General features: G+C 35.4%; 1 protein-coding gene and 1 long non-coding RNA gene across 2 annotated transcripts; both read left to right on the forward strand.

Annotated features, from left to right (window-relative positions):
- Nucleotides 1-5,103: 5,103 nt before the first annotated feature.
- LOC123660945 (protein maelstrom homolog) lies at nucleotides 5,104-14,525 on the forward strand. Its single transcript, XM_045595964.1, has 8 exons — nucleotides 5,104-5,400; nucleotides 6,277-6,478; nucleotides 9,861-10,004; nucleotides 10,282-10,509; nucleotides 10,992-11,155; nucleotides 13,652-13,953; nucleotides 14,013-14,237; nucleotides 14,297-14,525. The coding sequence occupies exons 1-8, from the start codon at nucleotides 5,239-5,241 to the stop codon at nucleotides 14,523-14,525; spliced, it is 1,656 nt and encodes a 551-aa protein (XP_045451920.1). The 5' UTR covers nucleotides 5,104-5,238.
- A 36-nt stretch (nucleotides 14,526-14,561) lies between these two features.
- Nucleotides 14,562-15,730, forward strand: LOC123661052. Its single transcript, XR_006744279.1, has 3 exons — nucleotides 14,562-14,647; nucleotides 14,951-15,013; nucleotides 15,649-15,730. It is a non-coding gene; the product is annotated as an uncharacterized LOC123661052 (long non-coding RNA).
- Nucleotides 15,731-18,061: the final 2,331 nt, after the last annotated feature.

Raw genomic sequence — 18,061 nt, forward strand, 5'->3', positions numbered from 1 at the left:
TAATTAAAATCTTCTGGCGGTGGTAGCCCTTAGGTATTTATTTTTCTAGATATATAATATTTTGTAATAAACTAAGGAGTAGACTGACCTGTGTTGCTAATTAAAATATTAATACTTATCTCAACTAGTCGTCACAAAATAATAGGCCAGACTATAGTACTGTTACATATTATGATATTAGTTTTATATTTTTAGAGTAGGGTAGATTCGGAATGAGCGCCCGAGCTCTTGATAATGTAGTTATTCATAATATATGCTCTCGATACAAGTCTTTTATTTAAAATTGGCGACAAGGATGGGATAATGTATTTATGTAGTTTTTTATTGCTTCAGGAACAAAAAAGACAGCTACTAAAATTTCCAAAAACAAAAACACCTTGAAATGCTGAATGTGCAGGTTATTTTAAACTTAAATTTAGGATATGTTTCACCAATTATGGATAACGATATATATTACAATTAACGATACATATGATTATTCTTTTTTAACCGACTTCCAAAAAAGGAGGAGGTTCTCAATTCGACTGTATTTTTTTTTTTTTTTATGTATGTTACATCAGAACTTTTGACCGCGTAGACCAATTTCGACAAATTTTGTTTTAATCGAAAGGTGGTGTGTGCCAATTGGTCCCATTTAAATTTATTTGAGATCTAACAACTACTTTTCGAGTTATATCTAATAATGCGTTTTTACTTGACGCTTTTTTCGTCGACCTACGTTGTATTATACCGCATAACTTTCTACTGGATGTACCGATTTTGATAATTCTTCTTTTGTTGGAAAAGGGATATCCCTAGTTTAGTACCGTGATATGGAAACCAGGATCTGATGATGGGATCCCATAGAAATCGAGGGAAACTCTCGAAAATCCGCAATAAATTTTTACTGGGTGTACCGATTTTGATAATTTTTAATTTAATCGAAAGCTGATGTTTATCACGTGGTTACATATAAATTTTATCGAGATCTGATAACTACTTTTTGAGTAATCTTTGATAACGCGTAGTTGCTTGACTATTTTTTCGTCGATCTACGTTGTATTACTTGTCGATGTAATTGAAGTCGGTATTTTTTTCGTTTGCGAGCAAACACAATTATTTATCTCCACTTCTATTTTCTATCTTCATTAGTTTTGTTACTTCCCGCATAACTTCTCCTTACCATATGTATCTTAATGATCTCCAAGTATATACATAAGTTAAGCTAGTGGATTTACCTAAAACTAGATATCTATAAATATATCAACTATTAAATAATAGCTTGACCTTAATTGTATAGTGGAGTAAGTAACATGGCTTAAGGGTAAAACATTAGCAATAATAATCGGGAATCATAAAGAAACATTCCAAATAGATGTGTCTAATTTGCCAAGTATAATACTTGATGAGACGCTTATCCATTATACTGACAAAGTTAAAGATCTTGGTGTTATATTTGATAAATATTGGTCTTGGGTGCCTCAGGTGAGCGAGGTAAGCAGAAAAGTATTTGCTACGGTCAAAGAGCAACACGGAGGGGAGTAGCCATGTACAGGCGTTCCCCTCTGTCAAGGTATAAGGCCAAATGGCCATATGGATACAATAAAACTAGTTGCAGCCGCACTGATCACAAGACTAAATCTAGTTGCGCGATTGAATCAATGTCCTTCAAAAAAATGCCAAATTGTTCTGTTTTTTTGCTGCAAAAAACGATCTGCCACGTCAAATTTACTAAAACATGGCGTTACCTTTCATACGTAAGTATTTTTCAATCACATCATTACTTGTATACTTCTTTTAAACCTTTTTTAAACTTAAAAATTACAATTATTATCGGTCGTGTTACCAACACAGGCCGCTCGCCCTCATACAATATGCGGATCGGTCGAGCGACTGATCGGAGTCTATTTCCGAGAAGTCACTGTCGCCGAGCAATAGTGTTGTTGCTGGTTTGTTTGTAGATGGTTATCGATAAAAATGGCAAAGGCAAAAGAGGAGACAGACATTTTTGAGATTTTGATTTATTTAAAATATTATATTGCTAGCTTTTTAATAAACATAGTTATATAATAAAATTGCATTAAATTAAATATAATACACGTATCATGAGTATTAATACATTTTACTAGAATTACTTAATGTGAACTTCGACCATAATGTTTTATATAAAAATTTGGCAGGTTTTCTAAAAATCCAAATTTAAGGGATACATGGAAAAAAAATGTAATAACAGATTAACCTAGACGCCCACAAAAAATAGTGTAATTTGTTACGATCATTTCAATACCACTAACTTTCAAGTGTTGGCGAATAATAGAAGGATTAGTCGAGGGCACCAAACCAACACTAACGCAATACTGTTTTTGACCCGTAAGTTTTTTTTTTTTTTGTCTCTTGTACAAGGTAATTAAGATATGGTTCACCTTAGTCATAGTAGTGAAATGAAGCTTAGATTTATCACCTTTGAAAATTAACAATGTGCATCCTTTCAGAGTCATCAACAAATCATTCAATTTAGCAGATGACAAGCTATCATCTTATGATGCCATTAGTGCTACGCTCCCTATTCCCGATTCGTTCACATCACCGTGTACATCATTTACTCTTCAAAATGTATGTTAGCTTTAAATCGTTTATTGTAGACTGGCATTGTTTGGTACAACAACGTTGCACCAAACGTATTGTGACATAATTATAATAGTTAGACATATGCTGTCGCGACACTTTTTAACCGACTTCCAAAAAGGAAGGAAGTTCTCAATTCGGCTGTATCTTTTTATGTATGTTACTTCAGGACTTTTGACTGGGTGGACCGATTTTGATGATTTTTAGTTTAATAGAAAGCTGATGTTTATCATGTGGTCGTGTTTAAATTTCATCGAGATCTGATAACAACTTTTTGAGTAACCTTTGATAACGCGTATATATTACGTATATTGTATTACATGTCGATGTAATTGAAGTCAGTTTTTTTTTTTCGTTTGTGAGCAAATACAATTATTGTAGATAATGATGTGTTCTACAAAGTCTTACTACATTATATATTTCTATTATCATTAGTTTTTGCAGCGCACGCAATGTAAGGAATTTTTTAGGTTATTTTTTTATCCCTTGGGTTAAATTATTGGAGTTTTAGTGAGGATCCCTAATATTTTTGAAAATATAGTATATCCTATGTCGCTCAAGGATAGTGTAGCTACTCAACAGTGAAATAGTTTTTTGAATCGGTCCAGTAGTTTAAGATCCTATTCAATGCTAACAAACAAACAATCAAATCTTTACTCTTTATAATCGTTTATTTTTAACCGACTTCCAAAAAAGGTCTGTGGATCTGATAACTACTTTTTGAGTAATCTTTGATAACGCGTAGTTACTTTACTATTTTTTCGTCGATCTACGTTGTATTACTCGTCGATGTAATTGAAGTCGGTTTTTTTTCGTTTGCGAGCAAACACAATTATACATGAAGATGTTTGATTTGTAGTATATAATAAATTAAGACTATTTTTATAATAACATCTTACCTTTGTATCACTTTAAAAACCTTATTTCCCTAACCGAGTACTTGAATTTATCGATAATGCATATCGATAGTTGTTACAACCACGGTTGAAAGCAACTTGTCAGTGTAGTCGCGGCGTGTTATTATACTGTAATGACACAGAATGTATCTATGTGTGTGTGAAAAATGTAAGTGTGATTTTAATTTAGTATGTGTGAGTTTCGTAGTGACAGACGATTATTTTTGTGTGGGAATTAGATAAGTGTGCATGTATGTAATTTCCCCCCGCAAAAAATGACAGACAGTTTTGTATCGGTAACAAACGCAATGGTTACTCCCCTCCGTGTTACTCTATGGCTACGGTTGGATCTCCTGTAAAATTAGAATTTTTTACCCGTACCTACTAAAATTACACTTGCACAATTTGTTATTTTATCGATTCTCGATTATGTTGAAAAGGAAGTTAATAAAAATAATTTTATTTTTATAAACTTTTTTTATTGACTAAAGCGATAAATAAAAATAATTTTATTTTTTTATTACTTATCGATTTTTACATTTGTTTTACCCCGACTTTACAAAATTGTGGGTACAGCCATAGCTGCAAAAAAGCTAGGAATTTTGAGCAGTGTGGAGCCATACTTGTTTATTATTATATTCGCATTATTTTCGACAATCTAAAGCTTATGGATGGTGCAGATCCCTTAAGTTTCCTCCCCCAAACTAACTCTCGGGACCCTTACGTAATTAATGAATGCTCCCTTATGTACAAAAAGAGACTTTCTCTCTCTGTATGTTTTATCCCTACTGTATAATGAGGAGTGTTATGAAGAACTCTTCCATATGGAACTCCGTCACGTTTTTACAATCGCATCCTTTGCCACAAGACTAATGATATAATCTACACCGACTGGATTTTCTCGCTCATTTTTTTCACATACGTACAAACTGTGGAATGACCTTCTTCCTGAGGTTGTCCATAAGACATATTTTTGTTAAGGGTTGGCAACTCTCTCGGTTTGTAGGCCGGTGACTCTCTCGCGCCTCTTCTAAATTTGCAGATATATCCATAAACGACGATAAACATTTACCATCAGATGGTACCGGCCGATCGTTTACCCCCACATTTTAACTGAAATGGGCAACTTAACCTGTCTTAACTCGAATATGTTTGCTTTAACACTTCGAACATGACCTATACAAAATTTCATAACTTATAAGCGAACTTTGTTGAAAGATAGTGAGGTTTATATAAATTATTCAAATCACTATACTAAATTGAAGACAAAATATTTTAAAAGATAAATAACAAATTAAAAAGGACGTTAGGACTTCTACGGACTTACCGACAGAGCACTGTAGATGGTTTATAAGTATATGAGGTAGTAACCTCGAGTGATAACGGGGATATATCCTATTGGTCCTAGTTGTAACCTAGATATGTGTTACTGCATTTCATAGTGTAGTGTAGTTGTAGTAGTTGTATCTACATATATTAAACGAAGTTAAATGTTACATGTACCGACGGATACTAAAAATAATAAAATAAATAAAATTGAACATTGACAACAAATTGATTGGGTATTCAAATTAATTAATAGATATTAAATGGCAACACTTTTTCATTGTCAAGACTCAAGGGAGAAGTCAGACAACAGACAGTCACAAATCAGAATCTGAAGAATTATTGTAATTGTAAAATAAAAGGCGCAACTTTTGTATCTCGATATTAAAATTCAGTTTCTTGTTCTTACAATATGTATCCGTCGAAAAATTATAAAGAGGGGAAGCCGCAAAAAAAAGCTCCGAAAAATGCTTTTTATTATTTCATGATTAGTTTTAAAGAGGAACAAGCGAAAAAGGGAATTACTTATAAAAATATGACTGAAGTCGCTGAGGCAGCAGGTGCTATATGGCCGGTAATTTTTTAACATTTTTTAATAACTCACCCTCCTGTAACGTTGCATGTCGATAGTTTCTTAACTAAGAATAAGAAAGCCTTAAGAAATAGTGCTTTTATAACAATTATTACAAAATATAAGTTTTTAACTCGAATTTTTTTTTTGAGGTAGTCGCAAAATTGAAAGCTGAAGTCGTGTTCTGTTGTAAGATATTCCAGGTCTTTATTGGCCAAGTAGAAGGCATTAAACTAAGAATTGTATTTACATACCTCATTCTTGTAGCTTAAATTAATTTTCAGTTATTTACGAAACATGAATTTTATGGTTTATTTATTAAATTTATCGTAACTTAAAATCAGAAATATATGTAAACTACCTTTACCTAAGCCATTAAGTTATCTACCTTAGGAGCATACAACCATGTATGTTAAACATATCCTACATAGTTTGCAAACATATTTTATTGTTAAAGATAAAAACTAGTATAGGTAGTCTTTTAAAATAATAAAAATATTCTAAAAATCAAATTTAATGATTGTAATAAATATGTTCATAAGAGTAATCTAGATATTTATGCCTGAACTACCATTATCAATTCAAATATCAAAAGATTGTTGCGATGATGATTGTGTGCAAGAAAAATATCTAAAGATTGTTGTTATTTCAATTGGCTATTTTCGGATTAACCAATATATCAACATCAGTTATTAAATTACAATAATACATCAATGCTACATTTTTATTAAGTGATATAAATATTATATAATAATGATATAAAATGGCATCAAGAAAAAGTCATTAAGGTCTCGACGGCTGAGGTGTAAGTCAGTTACTCTGACCACTCTCTTAACACATTGTCAAAATTTTATAATTTAAATTAAGCTATTATTGCAGGGCTTACCCCCAAGTGAAAAAGCAAAATATAATGAAATCTTAAAACATGAAAAACAGAAAGCCAGGATTTCTACTGAGAAGTATACCTCCACTGGAGAACCTTTGTCCCTCATCAAACAGAGGGAGAAGGAAATTCAGGAAGCAAAAGAACGAGAAGAGAATGATACAACAAATCTTGTCAATTTGGGAGTGTGTAATAACAGTAAGTATAAGTCATTTGCAGTTTACCCACATGCACATTCATTCATACATTCTGCCCACATATGTGTATACCTCTAGAGCAGGGTTTGTAATTGTGTTATAACTTTGCCAGTAGGTACCAAAGGTACAGGGTTAATCTGTGTTATGTTTTGTTTAAACAAATGATTGCACAATAATGGATGATTGGATCTATATAACTGTCTATGTAGGTAGCAAGAAATCCAGAATATAAAATCCAGAATACTGGTAAAACTGGAATAAACCATATTTGAATTTACAATGCTAACTTAATTAAAAATTAGAACAAGGAATATGTGTATATGTTAACATTTTTTAAAATAACTTATAGCAGAACATGGGGCTAGTAAAAGAATTACTTTGATGTAAATTTATGCATTCAAGATACTTTTTTCTTTTGGGTTCAAAGTTATAGTATATATATAAATATTATCTGTAATTCCAAGAGAGCACCGATGTTTTTTTCTAATGTTATTTTTTTTTAAATAAGAAATCTACCCTCATTAACAATGTTTTTAAAGTGTAGTGTGACAAGACAGTACCGTTAACTGTTATCCTGTTAACTGTTAAAAATTCCTACTTGGTTGTACTATGTTTATGTCAATTATTGTTCAAATTATCTTTGTCGCTCAGCTTAGCCATGCCTCTTGAGTAATTAGATCAAAATAAATTAAAAAGAAAATGCATTAGTTTTGGTAAATTTAAAGGTTCATTGTGTATTTCTAAAAACAAAAGTGGATCAATAATTTATTGCAGAGAAAGAAATTATTTAAAATATTTTAAAGTACTTTAAACAGATTAGTGATTAAAATGGGTTTGTGGAGAATATGGTAATTAAAAATACTAGTGCATGTAGTGATTCTAAAAGTACTATTTATAAAGTTATTATATACAGAAAGTTATATTCATCAAAATGAGAGAGTAAATCATTATTACTATATCATATTCACGAACCTGTGAGATAAAAAGTAAACAAACCATAAAAATGGTACTTTGAAAGGTCACAATTGACAATGTGAATATATTTTGTAAATATAACTATGGAAGCAATATGCTGACAACACTGTAAATGATATTTTAGAACGATATCTGTAGAACTTGTGTTACCTTTTCAGATTTATTTGAACTTGAATATCATAAGTGCCTTAAATTGTTTTCTTAATCTTAATTATTTATTAAATCGTTTTCATGTAAAAACACCCAAAAATTACTTGATTCCCAAATTTCAAACTTTAATACTACTAAATATTAGACCACATATAGGCTTTTTTAGGCTTAAATATATATATATATATATATATATATATATATATATATATATATATATATATATATATATATATATATATACACACACACCTTTTTCACTTTTTTTCACACACATACCCATTTTTACAATTCCTTAATATACATAATTATGTTTGAAGACGCGTTGGCGCAGCAGTCACAGCACTGGCTATTGAGCTGGCGGTCGCGGGTTCGATCCCAGCCCACGACAGACATTTGTATTGGCCATATAGATGTTTGTCGTGGTCTGGGCGTTTGTGCTTGTGTATTGTGTGTGTTTCTGAACCCCCCGCACAGGAGAAAATCCTACTGCGGGCCGTTGAGTGTGAAGCACTTATTTATTTATTATTTACTAGCTGTGCCTGCGACTTCCTCTGCTAGGAATTTAACAAAATATTATTGTTCAGTTTGCAGAGTTATAAAATCAATATATTTCTAAAATAAAAACCTAAGTTTCTAAATAGTCTAAGTTACTCCTTATTACAAAAGCTATCTGCCAGTGAAAGTCCCGTCAAAATCGGTTCAGCAGTTTCAGAGATTAGCCGGAACAAACAGACAAACAGACAGTCAAAAATTGTAAAAAATGCTATTTTGGTATATGTACCGTGTCTATATAGATCCACATGCATTTAGTAAGAAGCGGTTATTTTAATATTACAAACAGACACTCCAATTTTATTTATTATTTATGTATTGATTTGTATTGATATAGATAAAATCCTGTGAAGTAAAACATACGTAAAAAAACACTTGAAAATAGAACCTCACACTTTTTGAAGTTGTTTAAAAAAGTGGACTGTACTGGTGGAAATTTTGTCTAATAGCATTTAGTTAACATGAACTCCAAACTGACTACGCGATAGCGCAACAGTTATAGCACTGGTTTGTGGCTGTTGCGCTGGCGGCGGCAGGTTCGATCCCCGACACATCACAAACATTTGTATTGGCAATACAGATGTTTGCCGTGGTCTGGGTGTTTGTGCAGTCCTTATGGGTCTCCCCACCGTCCCTCGGAGAGCGCGTTAAGATGTCGGTTCCGGTTATTATCATGTGCACCTGATAGCGATCATTACTCATAGTTGATAGAGATATGTCCGCTAACCCGCTTTGGAGCAGCGTGGTGGATTAAAATCTGATCCTTCTCTTACATGGGAAAGAGGTCTATGCCCAGCAGTGGGATATTACAGGCTGAAGCGCGAACTCCAAAAAGTTGGGGCTCTTCTCATCTATAAGTAACTTCTTAGTTACAAGTATTAGGACTAAATAAATAAAGAGTTATGTTACAAACACGCTTTGTGGTTACGGCTGTAAAGAATATAGCCACCCCCTCTCTTTCCGTTGGTGTCGTAAGAGGCGACTAGGGGATAACACAGTTCCACTACCAATTTGGAACTTAAAAAGCCAAACGATGGCGGGATAACCATCCAACTGCTGGCTTGAAATACACAGGCCGACGAGTAGCAGCGTTTTCGGTGCGACAAAGCCAACCCTGCGGTCACCAACCCGCCTGCCCAGCGTTGTGACTATGGGCAACACACATGAGTCCAGCAGTCGACTGCGACAGGCTGAAGTGATGTTACAACACCCAAACTCCCATGGGCAACCATTCACGATGAATGATAAATTACTAGCCCGTCACCTAAAGAGAAAATTATTTCGGCTCGGCTTTAGATTAAGAACCGTCGAATTATCTAAGCTCAAAATTTGACCGTTAATCGGCATAATTTCATTACAAAAAAACCCTTACCTATCTAAGTACCAAATTAGACTGTTTATCAACATAATTTGGTTTAAAAAAAATAATAATCCTAACCTATCTAACTTCAAAATGCGGTTCTTAATCTAAAGCCTAGCCATTATCTCAGGAATTGGTCTAGACACAGTAAGCTCACTGTCTAAATATTGAGGATTTGTCGTAGGTCACATAGCTTAGCCTTACATAGTACTTGCCAATAGAATCAACAAAGGCCATACGCTGAATGTCTTAATGAATAAAATTGATTGTAATATAAATAAAACAAAAATATATATGTTAACAATATAATTAGTATTTATAAAAACACATTATCTTGTTTAAGGTCTAATAACGATGGACATATACATAATGGATGTAAATAGCTACTTTAATGTCGACGACAGTTTTTATGTAGGAGAGACTACTTTGTTGCGTTTCAATATCCTGGATGGTATCAAGGATACTTATCACACATTTGTGAATCCTGGTAATTAATATTATTTTATTTCAGACTACTACTTACAATTCGATGGTATTAAAAATAATAAATTTTTCGTGATACTAGCTAATATAATGCTAAAATAAGGCGTCATTTTGCAATTTTCTTTAAAATGAAGATAATGTAAAAACAAAGAGAAGAGAAAAGTCTACGAAAAAAATTACGAAAGTTTGACTATAACTCTTTTTGAGTATTTAAATAATAATTAAATATTTGTCTATTATATCTGTAGAACATAACATATAAACAGTTATTATTTTTTCAGCACATATCCCAAAAGGATATACCTCGCAAATAAAATATAGCTGTGAAACATTAGGTTTAATAATGCCGGATCAAACGACTCACAAAGATTACATGAAGATCTTAGCACACACAATCGACTACTTAAAGGGAAACAATCCAAAGGCAAATCATTTGCCACCAATATTCACAATAAAAGATAAAACGAAAGCTGTACAGGATTTTATTTACAAAATGTGTCAATATGCAGGTGATATAGTATTTTATGATACTTTTAGGGCTGGTTTCACCAGTTCTGAATAAACTTTTTCTGCACATGAGCTACGAATAAACTTAAATAGCAGGAGGTATAGTATGTAATTCGATGATAAAAAAGAATAATATATCGAAAGTTTTATCTATTGGATACCGTCATCTTTCAAATAGCATTATCCACAACTGGAGAAACAGACCCTTGGTGGATTTCGAATATAATTTAGATTTTTTTTTTTTTGCTTTTTCACCAATATCCTTGCTAATTATTTACTGATGTTAATTTTTTTTACTGTGTGGTTAGTTAGTTTTTTTTTTTCAATTAACTAGAAAATGTACTACATATAACATTTTTTATACAATATTGTTATCAAATTATTGATGGTTTTGATGATGTAGATAGACTCGTACTTTTATTCCGATTTATGAATATACTAGTACCCCAGTAAATCCATTCCAAATGCATGTTTACATTTACAGGAGAGGATGAGACTATTTTCCGCATATACAAGTTAGACTTATTATTCTATAAAATAATGAATGCGCTTCAAACAATGCCAAATGAAGGTTTTCCGAAGGAATCGCTTGCATCTATGGAATTAAAAAAAGATAGCTTTATGTATACTCCTGGACTTGCTTGTGAGGTATTTTGTTTAGTTTTAATTTTTTTGCGGTTTTTACCTACCTTCATCATCATCATCATTATCATCACCATTTCAGCATCACCATTTCAGCCTATTGCAGTCTACTGTTGGACATAGGCCTACACAAGTTCGCGCCAAAAATGGCGTTAACTCATGTGTGTTGCCCATAGTCACCACGCTGGGCAGGCGGGTTGGTGACCGCAGGCCTGGCTTTGTCGCACCGATGACGCTGCTGCCCGTCTTCGGCCTGTGTATTTCAAAGCCAGTAGTTGGATGGTTATCCCGCCATCGGTCAGCTTTCCAAGTTCCAAGATGGTAGTAGAACTGTGTTATCCCTTAGTCGCCTCTTACGACACCCACGGGAAGATATGGGGTGGCTATATTCTTTAATACCGTAGCCACACAGTTACGTTTAGTTTACCTACCTTACGATAGCTAATTTAAGGATTTAATAAAAAATGTTTGAACTCTCTAACTTTATAACAACAACTCCATACAGTACTGGGTACCAAATGCAAAAATCAAGAAAAGATCTGACAAAAGAATAATACAGAATTTTTTGTGTACTTGGTTGTTTAAAGGGTTTACTTGTATGTGTTATAAAACCTAAAATTCGAAAAGCTGAAGGTAGTATGTGATTAATATTATGTAGAATAAAATAATGATAGGGTCCAATCCATAATTATACCCAGGTATCTGACTGTTGTTACTCTTTAAAAAAAAAATCGATTTATGTAGTAGTCGTAACTTCGTCGATGGAAAACCTATCACTTCAGCCTATCGCATTCCACTGCTGGACATAGGCCTCAACAAGTTCGCACCAAAAATGGCGTGAACTCATGTGTTTTGCCCATAGTCACCACGCTGGGCAGGCGGGTTGTTGATTATCCCGCCATTGCCCGGCTTTTTAAGTTCCAAGGTGGTAGTGGAACTGTTATCCCTTAATCGCCTCTTACGACACCCACGGGAACAGGGGGGCGGGTATATTCTTTACGGCAGTAACCACATAGCAGGTATTAATTATACCTGTATCATCAATATAAACTAAAACAGCAATGGACCAATATGTGAGCCTTGAAGGACGCCTGAGGGCACAGACAGAAATTGGGAAGAGAAACCTTTCACAAACACTGCCTGACTTCTGTTTCTAATATAAGATTGGACCCACCTAAGTTTTTATTAGTAAATCGTGGTTTATTTTATCGAAAGCTACACAGTGTCCACTTGTAGGCATGTTGCAAAAAGTTAATAAAAGTAATCATGCTAGTGTCGAGACTGCGGTGTTTAAAGAAAGCATGCTATTCCTGTGAAATGTAATCTCGAAACGAGTATATACTACTATAGGTTCTAAATTTTTTCCCAAGATACAGAAATTTGAAATGGGTCTGTATTCATCTATACATTCTCGTCTATTATTTTTTGGAATCAGAGCTTTAAGAGATTCTTTCCATTAGTAGGGAATGTCTGAGACATTATCTGTATCTGAACAGAGTAACAAAAAATAAATGTTAAAGATGTTGCAAGTTCTTTAGCGCAATTGGATATGAGTAGAGGATGGAAATCTGCCCTGCTGGCCCTGCACTCTAGTGAGTACCTGTTTCGGTTCTTTAGATATTGTCATGATATATTCATACTCATAAAATTTACGTCTACGGTAGAACACATATTAAATGATCAGAGCTATCATAGTTAAAAATAATAAAAACGAAATGGAAATAGCCATTAAAAGCCTCGCACATCTCACCACCACTAAAAATTTATAACACTTTAAGGAATGGAACTGGAAGAATTTTTGGACTTAACGAAAGGCAGAAATAGCTTTGAATGGTCTTTATTGCTGAGTGTGAGATAGTTCCATAAATGATTTATAACAGTCTACCTCCATCCTCTTAAATCTCTTTCAAAGAAGGGAGAAAATCCAGTAGTCTCTTAAGTTTTCATTTGTTGTGAAATTAAAGTTTTTATTTTTCTAATTTTATAAAACAATAAGTATACCGTGGTGGATTTTCACTGCAAAGATTAAGGGTAGGTACGAACTTAACCATAAAATTGTTTAAAACTTTTTAAAATAATTCATGGCTTTGGGATGAAAGGACTATTCGACTAATTGGAATGCAGTATCGCTTGCATAGGAGCAGAGACTGACGAGGCTACCACACACAAGAGAAGGAGAGGGGTCGGAGAGTTGGCTTACATGTCATCATACACACCTGAAAATACTTATCTACCCGCCTTTGACATGATATTGGTCGCCAGTAAGGCGAGGAAAAATCCCCTGACTATCTTTTTCTTCTTTTATTAATATAAATATAAAAACAATAAGGCTATGAAAGTACGAATATATGAACTGATGAGTACTTAATGAATAATGAATAACGTACAGTATGAATCCACTACTTTTTTTCAATATATCAATATTGTATTGCGAATTCATTGAATTTAAGTGCAGTCGTAACGTAAGTCGTAGATTTGACAGTACAATGTAACTTGTTCCAGCACCACGAGAAGATCGACCGCTCGGTGCAGTGCACGCAGTCGCGCGTCAAGCGCTGGGCCTACTCCGTGCTGGACAGCTGCTGCCCCGTCGCCGGCGTGCGCGCCGTGCCCGGCCGCCACGTGCCGCCCGACTTCGACCTCGAAGTGAGTGTGACCCGACGTGACTGTGACGTGACCGAGCTGAGCACTGTAGCATGTGTCCTACTCCGTGCTGGACAGCTGCTGCCCCGTCGCCGGCGTGCGCGCCGTGCCCGGCCGCCACGTGCCGCCCGACTTCGACCTCGAAGTGAGTGTGACCCGACGTGACTGTGACGTGACCGAGCTGAGCACTGTAGCATGTGTCCTACTCCGTGCTGGACAGCTGCTGCCCCGTCGCCGGCGTGCGCGCCGTGCCCGGCCGCCACGTGCCGCCCGACTTCGACCTCGAAGTGAGTGTGACCCGACGTGACTGTGACGTGACCGAGCTGAGCACTGTAGCATGTGTCCTACTCCGTGCTGGACAGCTGCTGCCCCGTCGCCGGCGTGCGCGCCGTGCCCGGCCGCCACGTGCCGCCCGACTTCGACCTCGAAGTGAGTGTGACCCGACGTGACTGTGACGTGACCGAGCTGAGCACTGTAGCATGTGTCCTACTCCGTGCTGGACAGCTGCTGCCCCGTCGCCGGCGTGCGCGCCGTGCCCGGCCGCCACGTGCCGCCCGACTTCGACCTCGAAGTGAGTGTGACCCGACGTGACTGTGACGTGACCGAGCTGAGCACTGTAGCATGTGTCCTACTCCGTGCTGGACAGCTGCTGCCCCGTCGCCGGCGTGCGCGCCGTGCCCGGCCGCCACGTGCCGCCCGACTTCGACCTCGAAGTGAGTGTGACCCGACGTGACTGTGACGTGACCGAGCTGAGCACTGTAGCATGTGTCCTACTCCGTGCTGGACAGCTGCTGCCCCGTCGCCGGCGTGCGCGCCGTGCCCGGCCGCCACGTGCCGCCCGACTTCGACCTCGAAGTGAGTGTGACCCGACGTGACTGTGACGTGACCGAGCTGAGCACTGTAGCGTAGTTCCTTAGCAATACAAGGTGATCTCTTTAGAATATTGACTACTGACCGATCCTTTTATATCATATTATTTATTCTTCCACAATGGTTTTACTGTGACGCATCACTGTAAAAATATTTTTCAAAATTAAGAATTAACTACAAGCGTTTCAGAATAAGTCATTGAGACCTTCAACACCCGAGCACGCATATTAAACAATAATTTTACTTGTATTAAGAAACCTAAGTTTTTCTATCTTTTTTTTTTTACAGAGTATCCATATTTACCAAGAACAAAAGAAAGAAAGAATTGCGCCGTCTGTCGCGAATTTAACTGTAAGTATACTTAATTTAAGATATTTAAATAAACGGTGTAATTTTAATTATAAAAATAACAAAATGTCACAAGTCAAAGTCTAAATTGAAGGACATAAAGTTTAAAAATGGAAAAGGAAATTCTAAATATTTCCCAGCAGAGGCGGCTCCTGGCATTTTTTGATGAGGGTTCACATACAAATAAACGAAAAACTAGAGCCTACCATTTATTTTATTTGTTCAATCCTGTCTGCCTGTGCCTGTTCAGTGCTGTCGGCCTGTGTCAATGTTTCTCTTTCGTACTCATTGAATACAGTGCTAGGAATTGTACTGAAATTTGTTTGAAAGGAGCGCAATCGCTGGCGCTCCACTCGTTACAACTTGACGCCAAATGTACGCTTAGATATCTACGCGTACATTTAGGTAATAAAATAGACGATTGAATAGGCATAGTAGAATAAAAATAATGTAATGTAAGAATAATATGTATTATAAAGAAATATAAATTTAAAATTACCCATGTAATTTTTGTAAGAGTGCGCTGCACCAGCGCTCTTTAGAATGAGCCGCCTTCTGTTCCTCAGTGTTACTGACTGCCATCCCGGCCCCTGTGTTGGTTTTTTTTATTTTATTTTCCTCTTGTTTTATATTAAAAGCGAGCGATGTCGTCTTGCAACACTACGGTGAGCGAATACTCGTTCGGGGAACCAACGACGTCGGCCAACAGCACCGTGGACAGTCAGTATACTTATGTTATATACAAATCTGTATAATTATATATGCTTAAAACAAGCTAGATACAAGATACATACTATTTTCAATTTATTTTTTCATATATCTATCATAGTTGCAACCCAGCGTACAATGTGTCTGATGGTAAGCGGATATCGTACCCTAGGGAAGCCTGCAACTCCAGGAGCATTGCAAACGCATTGCCGACCCTACCTTTGATCATCTCCAGGAGATCTTGCTAGATACAACACATAACACAATACTTGAGAATAGTATTATTTGTCTGTAATCTTCTGAAAGGTTGAGTTACTTCGCCAGTCGTGTTGCTATAAATTTTGAGTAAGATATTTCCTGCAGTGTTCGCCATCGAAAAAGCAATTAAAAAAGATATTTAGACACAAGATAGACTTACAACTAAATTTAAATTAGGAATTAATAAAGCGTAATTGCGTCTCGCTCGTTAGCATCCTGCCGGAGTCATGGCGGACAAGTTTCCTACTAATTACTTTGCAATTTAGAGAAAAACAAATTATATACAGTTTGTTTAAATCAACATGAAATTCGTAATGAATAAATAAATATATAAAAATTTGATAAATAGGTACTAATAAATAGAATAATGCGTATTTAGTTTATTAGTAGTTTTTAAATTAATATTTTTGTTTTTAGATACAAAGAGGGAGAAAGAGAAAAGGGTTCACGTCCCCCTGCGTATGCCTAAAGCAGATTGTAAGTATACAGTTACTATGAAAAAAAATTTTCGTGCGGCGTTTGATTCGTTCATCGTTTCGTACGACCGAATCAATGAATCATTCGTTCATTGATTCGGTCGTACTTCACGCACACTGTCACTCATGCACCTTTCGTGCTTGGCTAATTTCCCTTGCTCCAGAGGCACTAAAACTTTGGTGCTAAATTTTATTGACTTTATAGACTTTAGTTAAGACGAAATTACTACCACCTACCTACTAAAAGTATTCGCAATTTTATAGAATTAGATGTAGATATTTAATGACTAGCAAATACCAACTTTTTTTATTTTTGTCTGTCGCCGAGCTTTCAATATCCGGTCCGATACCTGTACAGCTATAGGCAATAGGAGTTATTTGCTCAATTGCGGAGTGGTGTTATCCTTAAAGCTAAAATAGCTAAAATTACCTCAAATTAAATTTCGTTTACTTATTACACGTTACAATCATAACTATATAACAGATAAAGTTTCAAAAGTAAAACAGAATATATATTAATATAATAACAAAAATATTTTGTGGTCATGTACCATTTCCAGTGGTTAAGGCTATTTTTTTTTTTGTGTGCTCTTAATTTTTTATTGGGTATACTATTATGACGTTCCATTTTTTATTTAAAACAGTTTGTCATGTGTTCCCATTTAAATTTGAGCCAGATCTGACGAATAATTTTGGAGTTACGCCTCATATTAATGTGTACATAATTTGTGTCTCCTGTGATAATTGATATAAGTCGAGTGGTCATGGGCATTGTTATTAAAATATTACGATTTTTTGAGTCTCACGTTTCTCTGTGTACTATAGTTACGGAAATAACTTTTATACACACTGTGTGAAAAAATTCGTGAATATCATTATTTTCGACTTGTAACACTCGTCACAGAAAGCACGAAATCGAATTCAACTTCATTGATGATGTTTTTTTTTTTTTTCTTTAAGAACAAACAACTATGTTTTTCTAATAACAGTATTTATAATTATAATATTTTAATGTTTTTAGACTCGCAGACCATTCGCTTGGCGCCCGATCTGACAGAGTCTGAGTTTCCCCCTCTGGGTGCTTCAAGCGCTGGCCGAGGTCAGTACTTACTTATTACACAAGCGTTGGCTATTTATAATTGAATTTATATGAACACGAACCGACCTGGTAAACCTAATACCGCCATTTTTTTCGATTTTGCAATAAAAATAAAATATAGATAAAATAAAATAATATATAGCTATTTTAAGTTAGACAAAGTTATATATCTCCAAAATTTCATAAAAATCAGTACATCGGTTTCAGAGATTATTAGCCCGAACAAACATCGTGACACAAAATATATCATTATTTGTACTTTGAACACAGTCTGGAAACAAATGGCGCTGCGTGTCAGACGCTTGCCCTCAGACCCAAAAGACGATGCTTTAAAGCCGATATTGAATTTAAGAAATTTAAATATAGAAAATAATTGACAATATTATTTTATTAAGTACTAAATAATACTCTGGTAAGGGTCGACAACGAGTTGGCAACGCTCCCGGTGTCGCTGGCACCCAAACTGTATCAGCTCACCACCATGCGTATCGTACGCTTTTATAATAAACA

This window comes from Melitaea cinxia, chromosome 16 (assembly GCF_905220565.1).
Source record: "Melitaea cinxia chromosome 16, ilMelCinx1.1, whole genome shotgun sequence".
NCBI lineage: Eukaryota > Metazoa > Arthropoda > Insecta > Lepidoptera > Nymphalidae > Melitaea > Melitaea cinxia.

Excerpts from the sequence above, each read along its gene's own strand:
- LOC123660945 (XM_045595964.1), top strand. The coding sequence starts at position 5,239 with ATGTATCCGTCGAAAAATTATAAAGAGGGGAAGCCGCAAAAAAAAGCT. Across the intron at positions 6,479-9,860 it reads TTTGGGAGTGTGTAATAACA|GTCTAATAACGATGGACATA; the intron begins GTAAGTATAAGT and ends ATCTTGTTTAAG. Across the intron at positions 14,238-14,296 it reads CGAAGTGAGTGTGACCCGAC|CTGCTGCCCCGTCGCCGGCG; the intron begins GTGACTGTGACG and ends CGTGCTGGACAG.